The 16,994-nt window shown below is 45.0% G+C and overlaps 1 protein-coding gene and 1 non-coding gene across 4 annotated transcripts in view; one reads left to right on the top strand and one right to left on the bottom strand.

Moving 5' to 3' along the window:
- Window positions 1-16,994, top strand: part of Tll2 (tolloid like 2) — a 112,398-nt gene that overhangs the window by 38,593 nt on the left and 56,811 nt on the right. For all 3 annotated transcript variants that reach the window (XM_074078626.1, XM_074078627.1, XM_074078628.1), the window contains exon 3: window positions 9,537-9,614. In XM_074078626.1, coding sequence (XP_073934727.1) covers window positions 9,537-9,614 — 78 coding nt within the window. The remainder of the gene's footprint in view (window positions 1-9,536; window positions 9,615-16,994) is intronic.
- On the bottom strand, window positions 2,574-2,651 carry Trnag-gcc (transfer RNA glycine (anticodon GCC)). Its single transcript has one exon. It is a non-coding gene; the product is annotated as a tRNA-Gly (tRNA).

Below are 16,994 nucleotides of genomic sequence, written 5' to 3' on the forward strand. Positions count from 1 at the left end.
TCCCCTCAGTGAAGTGCTAGCCTGCAGTCCGGGAGCCACTACAAATTCTTGGCCAGTCCTCTCAGGGATAACAAGGAAACTACATATCCCTGGTTACTGGAGTCTTCTCTTAAAGTGTATCTTTTGTTATCTTTTCACTGATATTCAGTGTCTCAAATTGTTATGGACGAGCACTATATGGAGCAAGGTTTGAAGAAATACCATGACTAGTTACAGTGAGATGCCTTCCTTCAGTTACTGCAGTCCTTCATCAGTGAATTCTGAATTTGGCTTTGTTAAGTCTGCTTTAAGGAGAACTTGAACTTTTCCCTTGACTGATGCTTCAGGTATAAAAGGTCTTGTCTCTGTGGTTGCTTGTGTCACACCATTCTGCTCCTTCAGACTTCAGAACAGTTTTAGGGTCAACAACAACATTAAAAATAATAGCAATAATAGCTAACCTAATGATTGCTGGCCAGGCATATTTCCATGCACTGTATGTATTATCTCTCTCTTAATCTTCATAACATCCTATGAGGAGGGATAGCTTTTGTCCAACAATAAATAATGGACACAGCCAACAAGCCAAGGCCAGGCTGGGTGTGAATGACATAGATGGGTAGATAGGATTACTGGAGGCCAGGGGTCAGGAGAAAACTGGAGGTTTGAGGGAAGGCTCATATTTAAGAACTCTCCCATGGGCTCTGCCAGAGGCAGGAGCAAACTCTAGGTGTCACCAGCCACTGCGAGGATGCAAGATAGCCTGTGAAGTTGGCGAGAGAAGTAGGGTTGGGTCTCAGAAGGGTCCACCCAATACTGGCTGAGAGAAGGTGCCCACAGGTCAGCTGAGGTTCTCACCAATGAACTTCCTTTTCTTCTGTCCTGCCAAGGTGTGGACTCATTGTTTTGTTTTGTGGTCAGAGCAGAAAAGCAGAAAAAATGGTTGGACTACAACTTCTCCATCTGCATAAACACAACTATGTTTCTTTCCCACTAGAAGAAGGTTGCCCTGGCAACTGTGTGTGTGTGTGTGTGTGTGTGTGTGCACCCCTGCACACTACACCACACTACAAAGTACAGAGCATGATAATTTTCTTGATTATAAAAAATATGTTGAATGAAATCTGGAAATTTTTTTTTAGAAAATAAAACATCCTAAAATCTCAAGCAGAGATGGTATCTGGCTATTGTGTGTATTTCCACCCATGGTTTCCTCACGTTTTTAGCACATGCTTTTTAAGAGAAGATGGAATCATACCGGATTCTGTTGGACTCACATTGGGTACTATTTCCTAACCTGTTTTTTGGCTTGATTTTTTTCCATTTAGTAAACTTCTAAGACTGTTTAAAATGTTACATGATGTGCCATTATATCACAGTTCATTTTGCCTCTCCCCTATTAGGATTGTGGTTGTTGCAGCCTTGTTTTTGGATTTTTGATGTTTTGAGATGGGTAGCCCAGGCTGGCCTTGAAGTCAAGATCCTCCTACCTCAGCCTCCCAAGTGCTGGGCTTACAGGTATGTGCCAGTAGGCCTGACAGTCTTTTTTTAATTATATAAAAACATTGAGATAAACATTCCTTCTTCTCACTGCCTAAGAATTCCGTAGTATAAATACCTAGAAGTCATGTCATTGTCTGTTTTACAAGATTTTGATACATTTTACAAAATTATGAAGTGTTAACAATTTATAGGGCTCCTGCACCAGAAGTGTGTAAGAATTCTCATCTTATTACACACTCGCCAATATTAAATCGTTTCATTAAGAAAATCTGGCAATGATCTAACTCACTTTCCCTTTCCTGTCTGGTAGCATTTGAAACTTGGCATGGCTGTGAAAGTCACTAGGCATGGAACTGCTTAAGATTACACATTGATTACCATAGCGATCGCCGTGTTTGTTCCTAACTCAACCTTTCAAAGGGCCTTTGCCTTTTGTTTTTTTCTAACGAATAATTAAAACCTCGGCTGACTGGCTGTGTCTTGCAGGTAGTTTTCAGAGAGAGGTGTGCAGATGTTTCATCATTGCTCTTGCCTGGGATTCTTCCCCTGCAGGTGTGGGGTGGAGGGCAGCTTGGGCATGGATTCTGGAGTCGGATGGACCCACTTGGAATGCAAATTCAGTCACTGACTGGGTGGGTGATCTGGATGACTTACAGATTCATGAACCTCAGTTTTGTCTTCTATAAAGGAGGAATAATATTACTTATCCACAGGGTTGCTGTGCCCATGGCGTGTGTCCCAGCAAATTAATACAGGGTCATGAGGACAAGACTCACTCAGGTGTGCTCTTAGGTGTCATTCCTACCATGGTTGCATTAAGCCCCAACTCCAGCCACAGTGGAATAAGCCACACTTATTTTCCTTCCTTAGGACTTTCTTTACTCTGTTTTGTGTGTGTGTGTGTGTGTGTGTGGTACTGGGTTTGAACTCAGGGCCTACACCTTGAGCTACTCCATCAACTCTTTTTTTGTGATGGGTTTTTTTCAAGAGATGGGTTCTCATGAACTATTTGCCGGGGCTGGTTTGAACTTCGATCCTCCTGATCTCTGCCTCCTGAGTAGCTAGGATTATAGGCATGAGTCACTGACACCTGGCTGGTACTGGGGTTTGAACTCAGGGCCTCATGCTTGGCAGGCAGGTGCTCTACCACTTGAGCCACTCCACCAGCCCAGTTTTGGGTTGTTTGTTTCTAATACTGTCTTCAGGTAGATGTTCCCCTCTCATCACTTAGACCTCAGCTCAAATGTCACCTGTGCAGAGAGACCTTTCCTAGACCTTGTCCCCCATCACTCTTTCATAAAATGATTCTAATTTTCTCAAAGTACTTAATCCTTCCAGGAAATGATCTCACCGATTATGCTAATCTGCATCCCTCCATCAGAACATGGGCACCATGAAGGCAGGTGCGTCAGCAGGAACCCATTCCTGGGCTGCTCGGAACAGGTGCTCCACCAAGATTCTTCGAGTGAATGGCCCAGGAAGAAAGTGTCTTTTAAGATCTGGTGCTGGAGAGAATCCTTTTTTCTTAGAGTAATGTGAAGCAATTTTGTGTTAGATTTATCTGGGATGTGTCAAAGCTGTAAATTCAGGTGTTAAAGTCAGTCAGTGTGAGAGCTGAGGAGGAATCAACAGGGTGGCTACTGCATGGGCTTTGACACTGGAGAATCTCAACTTTTCCACCCAATGGATGTGTGCTCTGAGCCTCAGTTACCCTGCTTGTAAAATGGGAACGATACCTCCTGCAGAGGGTCAGGTTGAAGACTGAACAGGTTATCATCCGTGATGCACCTTCAAATAATCTACAGTTGAAAAATGGTAGTAGCTATTGTGCTTAAGAAAACCAGGGATCACTGGCTACAGTGGATCAAGCCTGTAATCCTAGCTACTTTAGAGATAGAGATCAAGAGGATCGCCATTTGAGGCCAGCCTGGGCAAAAAGTTTGTTAGACCCCATCTCAACCAATGACTGTGTGTGATGGTGCACACCTGTCATACCAGCTACCTGGGGAAGTACAAATAGAAGAATTATAGCATACCTTCCTAGCATGTGTGAAGTCCTGACTCCTAGGCCCATCCAGAAAAAAATAAGAAAAGAAAACCACGGATCATGGAATCAAGTATTTTAGGCTTTAAGAAGGAAGAAAGGAACACAGTTTTGAAAAAAAAATTTTTGTTTATGAATTTCCATGTTAATGAATATTCACAGGCCTATAGTTCAAAAGGGCGATACTGAGCTGTGGCATGGGCACTGTCTTCTTAGGCTTTGGAAAAGCTCACCTTCTTCTGCCTAGGTGTCCTTGGATGCGCATCGTTAATATTTCATTAATTATGGTGGGGACGTTGTGTACATCAATGTCTCATATGTTGCATAAAATTAAGGCACTTTTTGTTAGAAGCAGAAGAAAACTGGGTTTTCCCAAAGAAAAGCAGCTTGCTCCCAAAGTTGCTAACAGATTGCTTCTTAATTGAACTTGGGAGGTGAATTATATGGTGAATTAGAAAAAAGAACAACTCTGAATTTAGTGAATTGTTCCATAAAGGAAACTGTGGGATTGAATTGCAAATGCTGGCAAGAAGCATTTCAGCAGGCCCATGCATCATGGGCCGCTGACCTCCGCTGTGTTCCACCAAGAGTTCGGACAGGCCGGAGCTCTCTTTTCAAGGCCTGGAGGCTTTCTTTCCCAGAGACCAGCTGTAAGCCTGGGTTTCTTATGCAAAGGAGACGTTTGAATAAACCCCTGTGACTAATGAAATCTACAAGGTCTTTGCATATCCTCTCACTGAAGAGATAATTAAGCAAAGACCAAATATGGGAAGTATATACATATACATATTTTTTTTTCAGATATTTTTGTCTTGCAATCATTTTCTGGGAAAAATATAGCCCAGAAAAATGCACAAGTTTGCCCCATCTTTGCATCAGGCTGTTTGTCTTTCTCCCTTGTTCTACGGTACCTATAGCTGCAGTCACAAGCCTGAGCCTCACCTGTCTTATTTATTAGTTGGTTTTTACAGAGGCAGGAGCGCTTCCCATGGATTTTGAGGTGAGACTGGCTTTTTCTACAGTTGGATGAGTCTTAGTTTCCTGGTGAGCTGGGCTGTAGGAAAATAACATGAGATGAGGCCTCTTTCCCAGAGGACTGGCTGTGTAGCCAGGCTCATTTTTCCCCCCTCATTGTGTAGACCAGACTGGCTTTCCTGTGATCCTCCTGCCTCTGCCTCCTGTGGGCTGGGATTACAGGTGTGTACCACCACAACTGGCTGCCATACTCAACCCTCACCATACCTTTGGATCACCTAGGAAACTTTTCAAAGTCACCATGCTTAAGGTGTGCCCCAGCCCAGTTAAATCAGAGCTTCTGAATAGTGAAACTAAAGCCTTCCCAGATCATTCAAAATTTCAGCCAGGGCTGGGAGCCATTGTTCCAAGAATAGCTGCCTCCTTCTTTCCAGCAAAGCTATAAAGACATTTTCCCAACAGTTAGGCTGAGCAGAAATTATTAAGTTCTCATTTTGAACAGTGTCAATCTGGTTCATTGGTTCGTTCATTTGTCATCCATCAAGTATGTTATCAGGCATCTGCTATGTGCCAGGCAGTGCTGGATATTCAGGGTCCCTCCCTTCAAGATGCTAAAATGTAAAAATCTAGGCTGTGGGGATTCTGTTAAATACAAAGGAGACCCCAGCACCTTGTAATGGGAAATGCTAGGGCCTGGGGAGTGGGGGGGAGAAGGGCTTGCAACCCAAGAGGTGTACTGGAGATTCCCAGAGGCAGAGGTGTCTAGGTGGAGACTTGAAGGACTGGCAGGATTTCCCCATGTGAAGAGGTGAGTGTGACTGAGGAAGGCACATTGAGGAGAGGGAAAGTGAAACCCAGTTACTGTGTAGCTTAGTGTGGCTGAGCACAGAGTCAGGAAGGTGTAGGTGAGGCCAGGGCATCCCAGCTGGATGTTAAAGAGAAAAAAGATGGAGCCTCCATCTCTTAATAATGAGGACAGAGGAGGGACTGTCTTCTTAACTGCCACGACCCCAGCCTCCTCACTGACTCCACTGCCCTCTCGCAGACCTCCTGGACAGTGCCCTGAAGCCCCCAGGAATTGCTGGCCCCTGCCAGGCACCCAGCTTGCTCTTGTTCCTTCCTGAGGCTGAGGGAAGGGTGACAGGTTTGAGGAGACATAGCACCTTCTCCAGCTGTTTCTATCACTAACCGTCTTGGTACCCTCAGGACAGGCAAGGCCCCTGTCTTGTCCCTAAAATGGTCCTTGTGTTATGGGGTCTCTGTGAGGCATTGTTGTTAGCACTTGGTTAGCACTGTAACCAGCACTTAGTAATGCTGATTCTTTCAGTCATGCCCACGGATGGGGGGCACCTGGTCTCCGCAACTCCGGAGCTCTGCACCTATGCTACCCGCAAGCAACACAGAGCCAAGGGGACTGGAGTTCCCCATCCTCCCCTCTCCTCTGCCTGCAGCTGAACTGAGTACCTACCTCTGCTTCTAGCACAGCCTCCAGCTGTCCTTGACCAAGATACAGAGCAGATACAGATCATTTACATGTCCTTCAATTCCTTTCTAGATCACTTGGAATAAAGACCAAAGTCCTGAAAATGGTCCTCAAGGCCCTGCATGAGCTGGTCTTGCAGGTCTTCCCCACCCCAACTGCCCACTGACTTCATTGCCTACTGCCGCTCTCTCCCTTGTTCATTCCCTTCTAGTCATACTCACTCCCTGCCACCAGGCATACTCCTATCCCAGGGCCTTTGCACTTGCTCTCCCTCAGTTTGGAGTGCTCTTCTCCAGATTACTGCAGACTTTCTTCCTCGCTCTCTTCAGATTTCTGATTTTCTGCCTTCCGTGAAATGGCAGTCCCTCATGCTAGCACTCCCTGTTCCCCTGGCTCTCTTATTTTCTTCATAGCATATATCAACTGCCAACTTAGATACTTTGTTGCCTATTTGTTTACCATCTTCTTCTCTTTCCTCCATCAGAATTTAATTTCCACCAGGTCAGGATAGAGTTTCTTCAGTGTCGGACCCCAAGCAGCAGCAACAGTGTGGAGCAGGTGTTGGATAAATATTTGTTGGATGAGAGGATGCCCAAACAAGCACATTACCTCATCTGGTCCTCGCAGGAGCCCATTTGACAGATGAAAGGTGCTAACGCCCAAGTTCTCATCCTCAGTTGTGCAGCCGAGTGGAGGCTGAGCTGGAGCCCAGCCTCGGCGCAGCTCATCCTCTCTCCACAGATGGCACATTCCTCCTTTGCTGAACGATGTCATACCATCAGGATTTCCCCTGACCTTTAGCCCGAGAGGAAATGATATTGCAACTGGAAGAGTCCCCGTGGGCTGGGAGCTGGCAGTCACGGCCCGGCAGCTGCAGGGAGTGTGAGTGGATTCCGAGTTGGCTACAAAGGCAGCGGAACCAGCAGGATCAGAGGATGCAGCGGGAGCCTCCTGTCCCCGCCTGGCGTTAGGGGGACTTTTCTCTACAGGAGGCCCAGCAGCTGCAGCCCCTGTGAGATCAGGAGGGAATGAGGCGACCCTCAGGAGGTGGTGCAGGAGCATATGCGGGCAGGACAGGCTCTGCTGGGGAGTGTGGTGCTGTGTGTGAGCCTTTGTTGGCAGTGTTGGAAGCTCTTTTAGCCGTGGCTCAGGAAAAATCATGGGGGTCTGGCCGGGAGACCGTGTCTTGAGCCCTCAGCTTCCTCCATGGGCCCAGCAGCCCTGGGCTAATCATTTCACATCTTAGTCTTCTCTTCTCTAAAGTGGGATTATACTCCATCTCCCACAGAGTGTCCTGATGGGAGTCATGGTAGATACAGGGAGACGGTTTTGTAAGGTGCAAGTTTCTCAAAGAATGGAAGAAAAAGTTTTTGTTTGTAGATATTGTCATTTTGAGGGTTTTGCTGTGGTTTTAGGTGTGCAATTATCTCTCCTGGACACAAACTGCTCACTGGTATCCGACCCACCCCTGTGGCCCCTCTCACCCCTTACAGCTAACCCACCAGCCCTCCTGTTAGCTCTGCCTCCAAATACATCCCTGAAAGGAGGTGCCCAGCATCTGTGCACACTGTCTACTCCATGACACTACCTGCTCTTGCCTAGACCTCGGTGTGGCTCCTAACTGATCCACTCTTGCCTACCCATACCCCAGAGCAGTCTGGGTAAAACACAAAAACTCATGGCTCTTCTGTTTTAAACCCTTCGCAGGGCTCCTGGACTAAAAGAATTAAGTCAAAAGTCACAGCATGACTGGCATGACTGGCAAAGCCCTGTGGATCTGTCCTTCCTTGGTGGCCTTGTCCACCTGGCCCACTGGAGGTGACCCTTCCACGTGCCAGCAATGTCATTCTGGACTCAGGGTCTTTCCCATTCTTCTGTTGCTGAGGAGGCTCCGCCCAGATCACTAAGTGGTGAGATCGGGATCCCTCTTGTGTTAGAGCTCAACTCTAAAGTAACCTTCCCAGAAGGTTTGTATAGTCTCAACCCCCATACAAGGGGCTCTTCCAATCACCCTCCACCTCACTCTGAATTTCATCTTCTTCAGAACACTTTCTTTTCTTTTTGTAAAAAGTAATCTTGAAGGCTGGGTGCCGATGGCTCATACCTGTACTCAAGAGGCAGAGATCAGGAGGATAGTGATTCAAAGCCAGCCCAGGCAAATAATTCACAAGATCCTACGCACCCCCCTCCCCAAAAAAGCCCTTCACAAAGAAGGGCTGGTGGAGTGGCTCAAGGTGCAGGCCCTAAGTTCAAACCCCAGCACTGCAAATAATAATAATAATTTTTATTATCATATATTAATTACACAAAGTGAGGGGTTTCATGCTTTGATCTCATTCACCCTCTCTATTATTCTTAACCCCCTCTCTCTACCCCTCCTTTTCTACTTTCTTCCAGATTTTCTTTAAAATGGGTTCACTATGACCTTCTTATCATGCACACAATGCACTTGGGTCATATTTCCCCTCCCCTCTCCTCCTCCCACTTCCCTCTGGTTCACTGTAGTCCACCTTTTCTGTTCATGTGCTTTTTGTTTTTCAGATTTAGATTCCATGTGTGAGAGAGCATGCAGTATCTGTCTTTCTGAGTCAGGCTTCTTTCACTGACCAAGATGATCTCTACTTCCATCCATTTTCCTGCAAAATGACATAATTTCATTCTTTCTTAGGGCTGAATAATACTCCACTGTGTCTATAGACCACAGCATCTCCATCCATTTACCTGCTGACAGCACTAGGCTGATTCCATAGCTTGGCTGTTATGAACGGGACTGCAATAAACGTGGGTACCAGGTGTCCTTCGGAGCATTTTTGAACCTGCCATCATCTCATTCACTTGTTTCCTCACCTGCTGTTTACCATCCAGCTCCCCCTGTAGAACACACGTGTTGACCAGGAGCCCATGGTGCCTGGAGCTGCACCTGCACCTAGATGACTGGCTTCTCCTGGTGGGGACGAATGTTAACATGACATATAGATGATGGCCACCGGCAAACAAACACTAACCTCACTGTCCTTGGTGGACCCAGTGTCTACAGAGTCCAATTTTTAAAGTAAACACAGCAGTTTCCTAAAGGGGACTCCCCCAAGGGAAAGCCAGAATGCCTGGAGGACGCCCAGAACACCAGGCGGAAGTCACCAAGCTTGTCACATGTGTCATCCAGCAGTAGTGCTGCCTCCCACCCCAGTGGACCCCAGACTACAACTGCCTCTTTGCATTTGGTCCTCTGGAGGAGGGTGAGCAAGCTGGCTTTGGGCTTGTGTGATGTCTTATAAATTCCATTCTGAGTACCCTTGACTGAGGGAGGAAGGTAATACTTTCATTAATTAGTGAATGACGTGTAGGGCTATTAAAAAAAGAAAAGCAGGTTCTTTTTTTGGCTCAGGGTCTAGAACAGTGCCAGGCTCATGGAAGTTGCCAATAAACCTTAGCCAAATCTCGACCGCTCTAGGTGATTCTGATCCTCCTTCAGGTGGCCGGGTTTGCTGCCTCATCTTCGATGCTGCTGCAAAGTTGTGTCTGCCTCACCTTCCTTTTCTCCTCCCTTTTTAGGTGGGCTTCTAGAGCAGTCATCTGAGAGCTGGCCAAACCCTACGGCCTCGAATACCAGCAGCCAGGCAGCTAGAAAGGGTAATGTATGTGCGGCCCCAACCAGCTCTTTGGGTACCTTTTATTTATTTTTAAAATTATAGCAACATACAAACAAGCTGAAATTTACCATTTTAACCCTCTGCCCCCTTTTTTTGAGACAGGTTATCACTGTGTAGCCCAGGCTGGCTTTGAACTCACAATTCTCCTGCCTAAGCTTCCTACGTGCTGGGATTATAGGCATGAACCACCATGCCAAGCTGTCCATTTTAACCATTTTAAAGTGTTCCGGTTAGTGGCATTAAGTACATTTGCAATGCTGTGTGATGTGACCATCACTACTATCACCCCAAAAAGAGACCCCATACCCATTAAGATGGTCACTTCCTGTCCTCCATGCCCAGTCCCTGGCTTTGGGCAGCTCTTTTTTGAAGAACTTTGGACTCTTTTTGATTCCGTGTGCATGAGGGAGGGAGGGAGGAGTGTTCCATTTGGTAGAGTGGGGATGGCTTGCTGCCAGGGAAAGGATGGAAGGGCGACATTTGTTGCATGATCTTCAGGTAAATTCTGCTCTCTGACTTGACATTTCTCTCTGGCTTGATGTTTCTCTCTGGCCCTTGCCTTGCAAGTTGAAGTCCCTGAAGACTTGAAAGGAAAGATGATGAGGCTGGGGACAAGGTGGCCCTGAGAAGGAAGAGCTTGGGAGGCAAGGAAGGAAAACACAGCAGGGGCAGGAATTGGAGGGGTTGTAGACTAGAGACCTGTGGCTGCTGAGGAAGGGAGCAGGGGAGGTGGTTTGGCTGGCTGTTTGCAGGCAGGGTCCACCTGCCATCCCCATTCAGAAGTATCCCCAGGGCCTCTCTGCATACTACAGTTCAGTCCTGAGAGCTTTTAGCTTAGTGATCACCACAAGCATGTCACTTTTGGAGGAACCATTCCCATTCAGAGCAATGCTGGAGTAAAGAGGCCATGGGACTTTTGTCTGGGCTGTGGCCTGCAAGAGTCAAGGCTGGCGCTTGGTAGTGCCATTTCTTCTATGTAGAGTTAACTGCAGAGCAAAGGAATGGTTTTTAAATGCCAGAATCTTGTGGTTTAGGGGAGCCCTCCATCGTTTCTTTATCAACTAGCATTCCCTTCACTTCCAGCTCTTGCCATTGTGAACAACTCCTTAAATATTCCTGAACCTATGTCCTTACACACTTAGTATGTTTTTAATAGATGTTGATAGACTGCAATGTGTACAAGTAAAACAATCCACATTTCCATAGCAACTTTTAAGTCTGCCCCTTCCCCAGATCTCACTAGGCCTAGGTGTTTCAGCCAATGAGCAATAGTTATTCCTATTGGCTGCCAGTGGCTTTGAGCAGCTTTCCCTGTATTTGCCAGTGATCTGGGTGTACACTTCTGGGACTCACCTCTTGTATCCCTTGCTCATTTTCCTATTGAGCCTCTTATTAATTTGACTTCTTTTATAGAGAAGCAGAATCTGTACCCCCTTCTCCCCTACACTTGAAACACCTACATTTGCTTTGAGCTACATAAGCCTGTTGCTAGGACCATGTGCAGGAATTCCCTTTAAAATCTGTATTTTTCTGCCTTGTCTATTTGAGGGGATTTTGACCTATACATTTTTAGGCTCCCTAGACATTAGGTAAACTCAAGGTACTTCATTTGGCCACAGATGAGCAGTACTTGGTGGTAAAAATGGAATATAGTGTGGGGATAAAGCCAGAGGACTTTGTCATTACACTGCAGTGACATACAGGCCACACCTCGTTTCCTCTTCCCTGTTTATGTGATTTATTGTCACATAGAACTACCCTTGAACTTGACTTGTTATCCTTCGTGATTCTGTGTGCTGACTGGGCACAGTGGTGTGGCTCTTCCTTGATGTCAGCTGCAATTGCTCACTTGACTACATTCTTCTAGCTGGACTGGGCTGGAAGGTCCAGTACTGCTTTACTCACCCCTGGTGCTCAGCATGCCCCTTCATACACCGCCTCCATTATCCAGCCTGAGACTTTCTACACCATGGTGTCTAGCTTCCCAGAGAAGAAGCAGAACATGCCAGTCCATGGAAGGCCTGGACTAAGAACCCCAAATTGCTACTTCTGCCACATTCAAAACAAGCAAAAGGCCAGCAAAAGCCCAAGGAGAGGAAAATAGATTCCAGTGCAGGTGAGAATTTGTTGACCCCACAGGGGACTTGTAGGTTATATCTGGACTCTATCATTACCTCTTATGTGCTCACCAGCAGTAGCTATTATCAGACTTTTGGATTTTTACCAGATTTTGGAGTACAAAATGACCCAACCAAAGATACTGGGACAGTTAGATACAGACACACTTGAGTTTGAATTCCAGCTCAGCCATTTAGTAGCTCTGACTTAGTTGGGTGGTTCCCCAATTCCTCCTATGAGGCTTGGAGAGAACTAGAAATAAGATTTATGTAAAGTGTAAGGCAAGTGTCCGGAACTTTAAAGGTGCTCAGTGAACGTCGCTTTTCCATTCCTCCTCCCCACCTCCACCTCTAAGAATTACGTTGCACAGCACTGAGATTCCAGGGCTGGGCTGGGATTCCACAGCTGTTCCACAGCTGCATAGAAACACAACCACAGAGGACAGGAAGGAATGAGGCGTCTGCAGTCCATTAAAATTCAGCCACTGGCTGGGCTGTGCACAGGATCCGAATGGCAGTAAGAGACCTTGGACTCTTATTCCCTGTACCCACACACCTCCGAAGCTGGGGAGATTGTTGTCTGCAGCCCCTCAGAAGAGCCCAGCTTGTTTGAAGAGGATAATGGATCAAGATGAGTCCAATTCCTCATTACAGCAGCAGACAATCACCCAGGGCAATCCAGAGGAAGAATGAGACCCCAGAGGTGAGGTGAGGACAGGCTGTTTAAGCTTGTCCCTCCATCCTTCCCATCCTGTGCCTTCAGGACACTGCTGGACACCAGCCTTCATGCCTCTTGTTTTTGTTTGAATTAAAGATAAGTTGTGCCAATCTCAGATTCCTCTTTAATTACAACCTGCCATTCTTTCACCACCCCAGAACAGGAGACCGCCCAAGCAGGAGAAAGGATCTGAGGGAAGCCCCCAACCACCGGTTTTAGCAGAGAGTTATTTCCTGGCATTATTTGGCTCCCTTCAGCCCTGACGGTGGGATTTGTGCGTGCAGCTTTGGGAAAGGGTGAACTGCTGAACTGCTCACTCAGCATCCCCGGTAGAGCCTTCAGTGAGAGGAGCCCCTCCCCGGGGGCCAGGAACTCAGCATGCACTTGGGCTGTAATAGGATTAATGAAATGAGTGTATAACTGTTCCATAGATGAAGCTGTGGTGGTTTGGATAGAGCTGATTTCCAGAACCATGTTCATAAAAGACAGTGGACCTTCAACTTTCAGGATCAGGTCCTAAGGCCTTCGTGCTGAAGCAAAGAATAATGCAACCTGGGTATGCCAGAGACCAAGGATCCCCCAAAGCTGGATGCACAGTGCCACTCGGGTCCAGAATCCCTGGATGTTACTTGAGTCAGTGTTTGGGCGTAACCACTCATTTTAACCTGTCCCAACTGCACCCCTTCATGCCATGACTGCAGCTCTTGATGAGCCTGGTTCAAGGTTCATATCACCATGTAATCCTGCAGGAAAGTCGGGTTTAGAGGGGGAAGTGGTTTGTCCAAAGCTGCACAGGTAACAAATGGTAACATTTATCTTGAGCTACCACTGAACCTTCAGGCTATATTAATGGTTCCCAAACTTCACTAAGCTCTGCGGCTTACCAGGGAGCTTTGAAAATGGCCAATGCTAGGACTCTATTCTAGGCCACTTGAGTCACAATCTCTGGGCAAGGGTGGACACCGGGATTTTTAAGAAGCACTGTGTAGAATAACTTGCAGTTTCTTCTTTTACCAAGGGGTTGCTCTTTAGTCCTTCAGGACTGTGGCAGGAAAGGAGTGAACTTGCCATCACCCATGTGGTAAAGAATTTTCAGCCGGCTAGACAATCAGGGTGTTTACTTGCCATGTGGGAGTGACCAGTTGCCTAATCTTAAAATGGCAGATCGTCACTTGAGAAGGCTGGGTTGGTTCTGTTTATGATCCGGCTGTGCCTTCAGCTGGAAATGGACCATTGAATAGCAATGGCCGCTCTGCTCTTTCAGAGAGGATGAGGTCTGCTCCCAGAGCCAGGGAATTTAAATGGGCTCTATCCCCCACCCCACTCCACCCCCAGCATGTTAAATCCTTTCAGACGCCCCAGAGCTCCTCTTCAAATGCAGGACTCTTGGCCATAATAAATAATTACATCCTTCTATTTGGCCTCTGATTGCAGATAGTAGTAATCCAAGAAAATCCAATAATGACAGTTGCATTAAGATCCTTCTTCCAGGCTAAGCAGAACATCTGTTTAGGCATATTTTTAATCGGCAAATGCTTCCTGTGTTGAGTCCTCTGCAAATTAAATTTCTCACTGGACCGAAGGGGAAACTGTCATTCAATAACCCATCTTTGGAAATTACACCCCAGTCTCTTTCCAGGTGCACTTAAGATTTTCCCATGCTGACTCGGCTTGCATAAAACCATTCCTTACGAGGCTAGGTCACATGTAGATCTGGCACAGCTTGTCTGAGCAGCATGGGATGTCTTAGTGTTATTCCCTCGAATAGAGAAGTAGTTTTGCCCATTCTCCAAAGGAGAATTGGCAGCAGAGCAAAATTAAGAGACTTGTTGAAAACCATATGGGAAATAAATAACAAACTTGCACTTGCTACATCGCTGCCTGTGATTACTTAAGACACTGATGCTCAGGATGTAAACACTAAGCACTTCAGTGCTGCCAACATTTTTGGAGAAGTTTCCGCTACAGAATTGTTTGGACTGTTGGGCTGTTTATTTTTAGAATAGTTTGTCCATTCTCTATTTCATTCATTCAAAATATAAAAATATTGAATGCTTACCACCAGACAGGCACTGTGTGGTGTTTGGAGGATGGAGTGGTAGACAAGCCAGACATAGTTCCTGCCCTCCTGGGGCCTTCCATTTACTTGAACAGTTAAAATCTTGATGCAATTGATTGTAGGGCTGGAAGAGCAAATTAGGAGCCCAGCAGATCATATAAATGGGTGAAAGGGGCTGGATGGGACAACGTAGAGTAGGGGAGAGGTTCTGACAAAGGGGAGACCATGTGGTCTGACTATGGCGAACAGTGGTCCTTCACTCCAGTGAGTTGTATCATGGTGGAAAATGGGCCCCCCTGTTGGCAGATCTTTCCAATTGTAAAGAAAAAGTAGAAAATCTGGGTTGTTATGTGAAATCTCTTGATTTTTAAAAGTTGGCTTTCAAGGTGAGATTTTTATAAAAACATATTGTGAGCCAAAAGTGTCCAGGCCAAGCAAAATACATCTGTGGGTTGGGTTGATCCCAAGACTGCAAGTGTATGACTTCTGTTCTAGAAATTCCAGCAGTAAAACAATTAATTTCAGGTTTAAAAGTGTATTACATATCAACTTTCTGGACCTCCCAATGTGACCAATTGAACTTATACAAGCGTGAAGTGCTGGGGGGAAAATAACATTTCTTCCACCCCAAATTAAAAATGCAGTTAAGTTCAAAGGAAAGAAAGGTAAATGGCCAGGTTTAAAAGAGAATAGGGAACATAAACTCATAGAATTAAGATTTGGATGATGGCAAGAACCTGAAGAAGGCATTGAAACTGGACCAGGACTAACAGGGCTGAAAGCTGGTGTTTAAATGCCCATGGGATGCCATATAGGAAAGAGATGTGGCTTAGACCTCTTGTGAGCAGGAAGTAGAGACTAAAATCTTTCCAAAATAAATGTCCTCAAAAGGCTCAGAGGAGAAATCTTACTATCTTTCTCAGGCTCTAGCTTAGGGCAAAAATATCCTCTACAAGAGACTCAATCCCAAAGTCTGTTCAACATGAAAGTAGGAATTCTCAAATTAAAATATATGAGAACAATATTGAGGAATTAATAAAAAAAATTGATCCAGGGCTCAGAGAATCCCAAGACTCCTGACAAAAATACAAAACACAGTCACAGCCATGATCCAAGGCATATGGTACTCCTGGAAAAAGGAATAGCTATGCCTAAAAATGAATCTGAAAACATTAGAAACACAAAAAGTTAATTCATGAAGGAGACTCAGCAAACATAGTAAACTGAAGTATTGGTACCTCAAGATATTCAAAGACTAGGAGAAACTAAAGGAATTATAATAAATATATCTGAAATGAATAATGAGCCAAAGGAAGAACTTAAAACTATAGAGGGGAAAAAAAGACAATGTGAAAAAGAAGGAACATTTGAAAAAGCACTAAATAGGCTGTCAATAAATGATAACTGTATTCCCTGAAACTGGAATCAGATAAATAGTATGTTGAACACAACTGAAGAGAGAATGAGCCAAATAGAAAGTAGATCTGAGGACACCATGCAAGTTGCAGCACTGCAAGAAGAAAACATAAAATGTGAAAAAGGTGAAAAGATGTGGAGGTTAAAATGATAATGTTCAGTGTATAATCAGTAAGAACTCTAGAAAGTGAGTGAATCCATATGTGATGATAAATTAGAATTTTCCAGAATCAAATGATGCAAAAGTTTGAGAATGGTACCATTTGGTATTCCAAACAGAGAAGTAAAATAAATCCATATATAGACAATTATAATGATTTTGAGGAACCTCAAACACAAAGAACAAAAAAAGAAAACAGAACAAAAGATGAGACATGATAGATAATGGAATGGTCACAAAACTAAAAAGATACCTTTCCTTGGCAATGATGAAAGTCACAAGGCATTGGGATGCCATTGTTGAAGTGTTGTTCACTTCATACTTCACATCGTTGAAGTGTTGAAGTGTTGTTAAAATATCTGTTAACTTAGAATTCTACATCTTCCCAACTAAATTTTGTTTCAAGAGTTAAGATAAAAGATATTTATAGATAAAGAGTGAATTTGTTATCATCATGAAAGAACATTAAAAGATGCATTTCCAGGCAGGAGAAGTGGAAAGTAGAAAGTAATAATGAGCAAGGAAATGGATGAATTTGAAAGTAGATATCAATCTGTTTTTTTAGCAAGCATGCAAAGAAACCATTGATAATAGAGACTAATTTGGGAATTTAAAAGAAAATAAACAAAATCAGAGTTGTAAAAGTGTTTTTAAGAGTTACATGTTTCTTAGAATAAGACTGGGGATCCTGGTTTCTTCAAATCCATCTCCTTATTCACTAATTCTTTCTACTTTTTTTTTCATTTTTTTTCTTTTATTATTCATATGTGCATATAAGGCTTGAGTCATTTCTCCCCCCTGCCCCCACCCCCTCCCTTACCACCCACTCCGCCCCCTCCCTCTCCCCCCACCTCAATACCCAGCAGAAACTATTTTGCCCTTATTTCTAA

Source organism: Castor canadensis, chromosome 7 (assembly GCF_047511655.1).
Source record: "Castor canadensis chromosome 7, mCasCan1.hap1v2, whole genome shotgun sequence".
In the NCBI taxonomy this organism is placed as follows: domain Eukaryota; kingdom Metazoa; phylum Chordata; class Mammalia; order Rodentia; family Castoridae; genus Castor; species Castor canadensis.